General features: G+C 41.7%; 1 protein-coding gene across 1 annotated transcript in view; it reads right to left on the bottom strand.

The window, feature by feature from the left end:
* Positions 1–10,335, bottom strand: part of Ppef1 (protein phosphatase with EF-hand domain 1) — a 99,660-nt gene that overhangs the window by 19,239 nt on the left and 70,086 nt on the right. The window contains exons 8-11 of the mRNA XM_057759943.1: positions 9,595–9,761; positions 6,074–6,110; positions 5,033–5,182; positions 1,819–1,959 (exon numbers count right to left, since the gene is read on the bottom strand). Coding sequence (XP_057615926.1) covers positions 1,819–1,959; positions 5,033–5,182; positions 6,074–6,110; positions 9,595–9,761 — 495 coding nt within the window. The remainder of the gene's footprint in view (positions 1–1,818; positions 1,960–5,032; positions 5,183–6,073; positions 6,111–9,594; positions 9,762–10,335) is intronic.

Below are 10,335 nucleotides of genomic sequence, written 5' to 3'. Positions count from 1 at the left end.
GATGGAGGTGGGTGGTCCTTGGACTTCCCACAGGGCAGGGAACCCTGATTGCTCTTCGGGTTGATGAGGGAGGGGGACTTGATTGGGGGAGGGGGAGGGAAATGGGAGGTGGTGGCAGGAGGAGGCAGAAATCTTTAATAAATAAATAAATTAATTAATTAAAAAAATAAAGTTAAAGCCTTCCTTTTTTTTTTTTTGTTTGAACAGAAAAAGGGGAAATGATGGAGGAAGGTCATTGGTTAATTAATAAAGTAACTGCTTGGCCCTCATAGGTTAGAACATAGGTGGGTGGAGTAAACAGAACAGAATGCTGGGAGGAAGAGGAAGTGAGCTTAGATGCAGGGCAGCTCCTCTCAGAGCCAGATGCTGCAGCCAGCCACCAGATCAGACATGCTGAATCTTTCCCGGTAAGCGCACCTAGTGGTGCTATGCAGATTATTAGAAATGGGCTGAATTAATATGTGAGAATTAGCCTAGAAGAGGCTAGATATAATGGGCCAGGCAGTGTTTAAAAAAATATAGTCTGTGTGTTGTTATTTCGGCGCATTAGCTAGCCAGTTGGCCAGGAGCTGGGTGGCAGGAATGCAGCCCGCAGCCCTTACTACAGGGGCGGGGGAGGGAAATGGGAGGCGGTGGCGGGGAGGAGGCAGAAATCTATAATAAATAAATAAATAAATAAATAAATAAATAAAACAAAACCAAAAAAAAAAAACACAAAAAAAAGAAAAACTGGCAAGAAAGAAGCCAAGCTAAGGCCGGGCATTCATAAAAAATAAATACAAATAACATTGCATGGACTAAACAGGATGCATGCATTATTTAGGTCATAGATAAATAAATATAGATATATGCAACAACAATCAAAGCAGCGGTTCTCAACCTGGGGGTCATGACTCCTCTGGAGGGTTGAACAACACTTTCACAGAGGTCTCTTAAGACCATTAGGAAGCACAGATATTTACATTATGGTTCATAACAATGGCAAAATTTACGAAGTAAAAGCAAATTATGGAAGTAGCAATGAAAATAATTTTATGGTTGGGGATTCGCAAACCATGAGGAACTATATTAAAGGGTTACAGTATTAGGAAAGTTGAGAGCCACTGAATTAAAGGAAAAGAGGCCATGAATTTAAATGAAAGCAATGGCTCCATGGGAGGAGTTTGAGGGAAGAAAGGGAAGGGGAGATGATGTTATTATAATCTTAAAATAATTTAATCATTTTAAAATACGTATTGCTGGAACTCCATTGAGGCAGAATAAGTGCTAGTCAAATGGCTTCTTAGGTAATTATTTAGGTTACCATAGGTGAATCCCTTTACCTATTTGAGTGTTGTCATTACCAACAAACAAAGAAGTACCTAGTATTCATTTTTAATGGACTTAAAATCACAAGGGCTGTTTTAAGAAATGAGTTTCTCAGCCGGGCGATGGTGGCGCACGCCTTTAATCCCAGCACTCGGGAGGCAGAGGCAGGCGGATCTCTGTGAGTTCGAGACCAGCCTGGTCTACAAGAGCTAGTTCCAGGATAGGCTCCAAAGCCACAGAGAAACCCTGTCTCGAAAAACAAAACAAAACAAAACAAAAAAAAAGAAAGAAAGAAATGAGTTTCTCTTTCAGAATGAATTCCATGAGTTCTAGATTTCTTTTTTGAGTCTAGCAATGAACTTGGTTAGATGCACAATATAGAGATGGATTCAGAGAAGATGATCGATCCATCGTGCCTACAGAGATGAAGTCACTTTAACCTGCATTTCATAAGGGACAACATCATCACAAGCTGATGTTACCACTCTGGTGAATGTTTCGGTTACCTACTTGTTCCCATTCATGCTTTGTTAGGTCCGTAGAGGATTCAGCCTTCCCAGGAGCACAAGTGCTCAAACCAGATTTACTTCTTTTTAAGTCAGCGGCATGTTCTCGATTTATTGACATCGGTGGCATCAGCACAGATCTCATCTGTAAAACATAGAATCATGCTTTAGTTAAATGTCGTATGCAGGCACTTCAGTTATGGTTGGAAATCTGTCTGTACTGTGTGCAGTCAACTCGGAAAAAATGCAGCGCCCCCCTTCATCTCACTCACCTCATACGCATTGTTAATTTACTAATGTCTCTAAGGTGGGCCTATTAAAATAGTTTCTGTGTTTTGCAACTAAAGATGTTACCTTATGAGGAAAGCTTCACATCAGAAATTCTAAGAGAGCCCAGAGGCCCGCGTGTAGGTGCTAGACATATAGCATGGCACTGTCGAAGGAAATCGAAGATGCGAAATGTAGGAGAGACGGGCCTCCTTCTGGACCTTTCTCTACGCCTGGGGCTTTCAGGAGTTCGGAAACAGATATTTTGTTTGTTTTTTGAGACAAGGTTTCATTGTGTAGCCCTGAATGTCCTGGAACTCACTCTGCAGACCAGGCTGGTTGCAAACTCACAGAAATCCATACCTGCCTCTCCCTCCTGAGTGCTGGAATTAAAGGCATGTGCTACCACGCCTGGCTCAGAAACATCTTTCAAAAGGGGGTATGCATTTGATTTGCTTGCTGTATTTTCCTAGATAAACGAGGGGGGAAAAACCCACATTCACATCCATGAGAGTTCTCCCAGGGGACACAGGTTGAAAACCTGGAAGCTCTTCAACCTAAATTCAGTATAGTTCTTAGCCAGACCTGTCAGCAACTGATCATGTTGTCTAAGCCTAGTTGTAAACCTGTTTCTTTGCAAAGGAAAGCTGGGCAATGGTGGTACATGTCTTTAATCACAGCACTTGGGAGGCAAAGGCAGGCAGATCTCTTGAGAGTTTGAGGTCAGCCTGGTCTACAAAGTGAATTCCAGGACAATTCAGGCTACACAGAAAAAACCTGTCTTGGAAAACCAAAAAAGAAAAATGAAAATGGTTTAAAAATACAACATGATAAGCCCACTTGATTGCCTTATATAATCTGAGACTGGAATTTTGTTCTTGTCTCTTCTAAGCATTATACTTTCATTCAAAGCAATTAAAAGGTTTTACACTTATTTATTTGTGTGTGTGTGTGTGTGTGTGTGCGCGTGTGCCACACTCCACAGCACATAATGGAGGTCAGAAGACAACTTTTACCAAGTAAATTCCAGGGACTGAGCTCAGGTTGTTAGGTTTGGGGACAAACATCTTCACCTACAGAGCCGTTTCCATTTCACTGGCCCACAGATGCTTTTTATAATACTTTAATTAAACTTTAAATAATACTTCTGTTACACTGGTGGCTGTAGTTTAGTGATGGACATCTCTGTGGCAGATACTTAGCTTCTCCAATAACCCATGGTATGAAATTCTGTTTTTATTTTTCAAGACTAAAACTAAGTCTTATTCTATAGTGTCCTCATAAAGTTGGTTTAGAAACTCAATCTCAGCTACTAATCACTAGTTCATAGCCTACATTTTCTTCCCCAAGTAAATGATCTTAGGTCTTAGGCAGAACAGAATATTCCAGGAAGACCTTCCAGGATTATGTCCCCATAATTTATTTCTGATAAGCTCGTTAGGCATGGCCTCATGACCACTTTAGAACACGGAGCTCTGTAGTTTTCAAAGCTCTTTAGGATCAGGCTGCTTTCCCTACACCACCATAGGCACCGTTTTCTCCTGGGAGCCCTACGAACCATCCTTCTCTATACTCCTGCTTGGGAATTTGAACACTACAAAACCAGAGCCTTTGTCTTACAGAATCTTACTTTGACATCTTGAGGCCTTGCTCGTGGTGAAGACTGCCCCCCTCGGGGCATCACCATAGACCAGGGAAAGAAGTTTTAAGAAAATTCCTATCCATTTTTACTTTGCCCTGCTTTGGTCTTAATTTCTAAAGAAGTATTCAACAAATAAGACATACTTATTACATCTCAGGTACTGGGGTTTTGGCAGGGATTAGAGAAGCATAAGAATATAGTAAGAAAATAGCATTACCATTCCCTACTTAAATTTGGCAACTTACGAAAGCTATGCATAAAGGTCTTGAGGGTGCATAAAGAGGAGCTATCTAGCCTAGAGGTTAAAGTGGAAAGTTAATGAGAAGATGGCAATATTATCATTCTCATGCGTACAAAAGTATGGAGGCTCCCACACCTCAAGGTGCAACTGAGATCACATTTCTGTCTCTGTCAGTCTCAGACCCCACCTTCCCAGAATGACTGGCTAGTTACTATTGGTCTGTAAAGACAGTGGCTCAAGTTTCCCACTTGGACCATATAGCACCCTCTGTTCTATAGCTGCTGCTGGTCTTCATGCCCACCTGGCTCCTTGTTTACTTCTAGGCTTGGGGCTTCAGCTTGCCTTTGGTAAAGGAGGAAAATAGCTCTTGCTGTGTGTAAGGTACAGCCCAGCAACCCTTTAGTAGGTGTGGAATCCTACAGCTACCATAGAGCCAGTTCCCTGAGAGGGTCTATACTGGCTCCTGTCCTGGCTATGTTGTACTGAGTGATTATTTAGAGTTAAAATAATCTGAAAATAGTTCCTCTGCTCAGTTGAAATAAAGGGACAGGATAGTAATTATAGAAATAAATTCTATATGAGTCTCCTTATATGAATTACCTAGAGCTCATACAAGAAATATTGGTCATCAGGGCTAGAAGGAGAGGGAAGGAGCTGTCTCTGTTTTATGGGTTTCAGTCAAGGAAGCTCTGTGAACGGATGGTGGTCACAGCAGTGACAGTAGGACAATAGGAAGTGCCAAGGAAGTTTATACTTACTCACGAGACAACAGTACTGAATTACAGTGTAAGTGGATTCATGGAAACGTTACTTCTGAAACCTCACCTTTAGAAGCTATCTGATGTGCTAATGCATCCCGGCTTTCCATTTCCAACAGGATTCCCTGTTGAAAATGCATGGTACACAGAAAAACCACCTAGTTGTCATGTATGCAGTCATAGTTTTATTTTTCAGACTTTTACTAACTGTCTTATCTACACCACCAAAGCACAGAACTCTTTAAAATGACGGATAAAAAGAAGCATATTCCATTATAAATGTCGGATCCGTGCACATAGTACTTCTTACTTTATTTCTTTGTATGTGGCGGAGTGTATTCAAGTCCGTGGACTCTGATATCCCCCCATGTATAACCAGGATTTCATCGTCAATAATTGTGCCAATTGGGAGCCAGGTATAGACTTCTTCCAGGACTTGCAAGATTTTTCTTCCATGTAGCTGTAATAAGAGCTTGAGTAAGTTTTTAGTTTCCTGATACGTCCAGTTAAGTGAATAGTCTCAATATGTAGACAAAAAACAAGTTTTCCATACCAACCAAAGGAAACAGGGAGTTATCAACCAGCTAGCGAGTATTTAGCATGGGATGTTTCCATCCTGTATTGTTGATACTTTGACATTTTTGGGTCTTCCCCGGGGAGGAGACTGCCCCTGTCAGAGCTAATTCCTAGAGATCCAACATGACGGTTCTCATGTACAAACCAGCCATTTCAGAATCCACACTAAGGAATTCTTTTCCTGGACTCCAACTCAGGGCCCCTTCTCTGGTGCGCTAACCAATCAACCCAGAGCAAGATAGTAGGGACGATGACCGTCATGCCCCACAGCTGGCTGCCTTTGTGCGAACTACACAGCTTTCAACACTGGCCTCTCTCTCCCATGAAACTTAATAAATGTTCTCATCTGTATTTTCTTTTGGCTCCATCTGACTCTCTCTCTGTCTCTCTCTCTGTCTCTCTTTCTCTGTCTCTCTGTCTCTCTCTCTCTCTCTGGTAGTTCCCTATGTGGTATCCCCAATGTGGGATGCTATGCCACCTGCATGTATAAAACCCCTCCTCTATATTGGTAATTTCTCTGTCTGTCTGCCTGAATTAAATATCAAGGATGGGTACCTTTAAAGCAATGCAATATATTCATAGCTATGCTGAAACTGATCCAACAGTCATAATGAAAAAGAAAATCTAAGATTCTACCACGGTGAGGGGTTCCTGCTGTGCTTATTATTTTATTGGCACAGATTCTAACTAATTAGCCCATCACCTTTCTTAAAGCAACAATCTGGTCTTCTTTAGCTCCTTTTATTTTTCACAGAAAAACAAGTATGAGTCTTACCTTGTACTTATGTAAAATTTCTTTTGTGAATCCATACCTGAAAAACATATTTTAAACTATGAATTATTGCTAAAAGGAGAGTCATTGATGTCTCACTATTACCAAATAGTAGGAACTCAAGAAACTATAGACTTTAGTGGTACTTAGCAGAGTCTCTCTGGAGCATTGTGAGAAAGAACAAAAGTAACCAATAGCACAACCTCTATTCTCAAGAAGCCTAGAGTATAACTGGGGAAAGAAAATAGATACTTGTGGAACAATGCAAGACAACTTAACACATGCGTACCATGGCTACGTAAAGGCTACAGGGATTTTGAGAGGCATGCAATGACATTTAAAGAAAGCTGGATGGAGAAGAGTTTTCACTTAAAAAACATTGCTAGGACATGGATCATGGGAATGAATGGTATTAAGGGTTTTAATAGAAAGTATCAGGAATTTTAATGCCTGGCTAAGAAAAGCTAAGGGGGAGTTTTCAATTCTTTTTTTCTTGCTTTAGGATAATATTGTGTACCCTTTTCAGGCAGCCCTTTCTCTTTAACGCTGGGATTAAAGATATGCAACACCACACCCAGATAATAATGTGTACTCTTCAGAGCCAACAGGTAAAGGAGGAACAGAGCACACTCCCCACTCATTTCCCTGCAAACCACATCATGTCAGGATTCTCCAGTATAACACTGCGTTTTTCAAGATAAATTCCCTCCCTGTACTCACCAAAGGCATCACATCATTAAACCAATATACATCCTGCCATCTATGGTGCTTTGAATGAGAATGGCCCCCATAGGCTCATATATGTAATGTTTGGTTCCCACTTGGTAGACCATTTAGGAAGGATTAGGAGATGTGGCCTTGTTAGAAAAAGTATATCAAGCCAGGTCTCATCTCTTTTCTCTCTCTCTCTCTCTCTCTCTCTCTCTCTCTCTCTCTCTCTCTCTCTCTCTGTCTCTATCTGTCTCTCTGTCTGTCTGTCTGTCTGTCTCTCTCTCTCTCTCTTTGTGTATGTATCTGTCTGTCTTTCTCTCTCTGTGTGTGTGTCTGTCTCTGTTTCTATCTCTCTGTGTCTGTGTCTGTCTGTTTTTCACTCTCTGTGTGTCTGCCTGTCTCTGTTTCTATTTCTCTACTGTGTCTGTCTTTGTCTGTGTCTGTCTGTCTGTATCTCGCCCTCTCCCTCTCTCTCTCTGCTGCTGCTTGTGGATACTATGTAAGATATGTATGCTTTCAGCTTCAATTCCAGCCCCATGCCTGCCAGCCTGCCACCATGCTTCCCACCGCGATGATCATGGACTCACCCTCTGAAACTGTAAACAAGCCCCCAGTGAAATAGCTTCCTTTATAAGTTGTCCTGGTCATTGTTTGTAGTCATAGCAACAGAGAAGTAACTAAGACAGCATCCTTATCTTTCTGGCCCTTTTTGAAACACTAAATATCATTGTCTGTACCATGCTTCTAGAAAACTTCCTCCCTTTCATTTTGAAACAGACTTTTAGGGTGTTCTGAAATGACCTCACAAGTTAACTTCTTCCACATAACCTTTATTGTTAGAATTTTTCATATTCTGTCCTAGGCTATCCATTGCCTTCGATTTCTTCCTTAGTACTCTCACCCCTAGCTAGCTAGGCTTTCAATTGATATCTAGTATCAATAAATACATAGAGTGACACTTCAGGTTATACTTCGTTTTTATCTCTGGACCCATATTCAACAATACATCAAATAAACCTAGCTCAGACTAAATCCATTCCCATTCAGAATGATGCTGTTATGCCCTTAAACTCAAACCTGCTTATCCTTGATTAATTCCTCAGTTAAGGCCTCCCTATCAAGTTCTTGGGTGCTTAACTGCTATTGCCTAAAGTCTAGGTCTATTTTGGCCATCGCCATTGCTATCATGCTAGTCTACATAGGATGCTACCATTTCTTCAACTGAACTTCCTGGAGCCATTCTTGGCCCTGCTCCAAATTACCCTTCTTTTTAAAACAGGTGTGATGTGGGATTTCATTGGTCAATAAAGAAACTGCCTTGGCCCATCTGATAGGGCAGAATTTAGATAGGCGGAGTAAACAGAACAGAATGCTGGGAGGAAGAGGAAGTGAGCTCAGATGCGATGCCGCTCTTCTCCAGGGCAGACGCAATGAAGCTCCAACCCAGGATGGATGTAGGCTAGAATCTTCCCAGTAAGCGCACCTTGGGGTGCTGCACACATTAATAGAAATGGGTAATCAAGATGTAAGGATTAGTCAGTAGGAAGCTAGAGCTAATGGGCCAAGCAGTGTTTAAAAGAATACAGTTTGTGTGTTGTTACTTTGGGGCATAAGCTAGCCAGGCGGCCGGGAACTGGGTGGCAGGAAGCGGCCTGTAGCTCCCACAACACAGGTGCAGTATTCTTCAATGATATTCTCTTATCCTTAGATACATGCTCATATACCTTCACAACACTCAACCATCTTTTACATCTCCAATCCTACCAGGCCCAATCCAATTTGGTCTCTATTGCTGTGCTAAAACACCATGATCAAAGGCAACTTGGAGAGGAAGTTATTTGCTTACATGTCCCAGTCACAATACATCATGAAGGGAACTCAAGGCAGAAACCTGGACATGGAAGATCCCTGGTGAGTGACTTGCTCCCCATGTTTGCTCTGCCTTCCTTCTTATAGCACCCAGGAACAGGCTTACTATAACACTTCTGGATTCTTGTTCTTTAGAGATTCTGCATTTCCAAACTGTACCTCGAGAATTAGAGCTGAAACTCTGCTTGAGTCAGGTGTTGAAACTACCCAGAAGACAAAGGGGATTTGCTGAGCTTTGATCCCAGCACCCAAAAGCCTAGTACCCAAAGCGGGAGACATTTCCTAGCCTCCGTTGTTCTAGAACAAATTGATTTCTGTTTGCCATAAAAAGGAAAGAAAAAGAAAGAAGGAAACATTTATTACCTACTGTGCCTTTCAGACAGAATACACAAGCCATTTAAGCAGTTTTTATCCCTCAAATCTCTAGTGAGTCAGATAGTCCAAATGCTATGTTACAGCTGTTCTCAAAAATGTTTATGAGCAGCTATGCCAGAAGCAATTACCAGGACACCAAAAAAAAAAAAATGCACGCAGCAGTGTAAAACACTATGCTAGCTTCTGAGACAGAATTTGAAGCAAGCCAAAAGAAGCAAGAGAAACTTCCATCTAAGTCTGCTCATACAACTTACCAAACCTACAAACCTGACCTGGCATGCCCACCCAGTGTGCAGTCTGGACTGTGAAGGGGAAGTAAGACAGAAAAAAGGACATAGTAAAGAGGAAGCAAAGACATGACTGGAAGAAGAGGTAGGAGAGCTTCAAAGTAACTGACACTTAGCTGAAAGATGGGGGTTGGTGAACGAGGGTGAGAACTTGGAGACTCTCCTTGTGATTCATCTTCTCTCTCCTTCTATACAGCTAACTTTACACATATCATCTGGGAAACTAAAGAGAGCAGCCGTTCTAGAGGGAGAATAAAAGATGAAGTCTAAAGTCAGTGTTACCTCAGGTTCATCATGAAGTCTTCATGGTTCCCCCTATTCAGGTGCAGGTCAGTGGGGTAGACGAGAAAACTAACGAGCAGGATCATGAGGATCTCCATGGAATTGTTCCCTCGATCTACAAAGTCACCATTGAAAACATACGGATTGTTCTCTGAAGGCAGGCCATTCTGGGAAGGAGAGGGGAAGAAAACAAGGAGTTAAAAGGATGTTCTTTTAAAAGTAGGGTTATGTGTTTGTTCCTGCAGAAACAGAAAAGAGGCCCAGTCATTTCTTTCACTGGGAAGAATCTGCTCACTGGCTAAAGCTTCATGTAGGGCACATATCAAGAAGGGACCTGGAACCAAAGAGTAAGCTTGCAGCAGGGAGATTTCAGGGAGGATGGGGGGTTGTTTATTCAACCCATCGCATGAGTTTTCTCTGAAAGGAGCTAGGATTGGTCCAGTCAAAAGGAGATACCCTTGTGGGGGAAGGGAACCTGTGAGAAGAGTATACCGTATGAAAAAAATTCAATGAAAAAGAAAACACATGATGTAACTACCAAGAAAGTCTTATCTTGCCCTTTTTTCTCTGAAAAGAGGGAAACGTCTACCCAGAAAAAAACAGTAAGTTAACAAACAGTTGGCGCACTTTCATTCAAAGGGCTCTATATTTAACTTCCCTGGTTGTAATTATCTCAATTTGAAGAGTGGAGATGACAATATATCACTTGCCAAATCACCTGTGGTAATGGACATGTGAGAA

Source organism: Chionomys nivalis, chromosome X (assembly GCF_950005125.1).
Source record: "Chionomys nivalis chromosome X, mChiNiv1.1, whole genome shotgun sequence".
Lineage (NCBI taxonomy): Eukaryota > Metazoa > Chordata > Mammalia > Rodentia > Cricetidae > Chionomys > Chionomys nivalis.
Note: the sequence above shows the minus strand (reverse complement) of the source record. Positions and strands in the feature narration are given on the sequence as shown.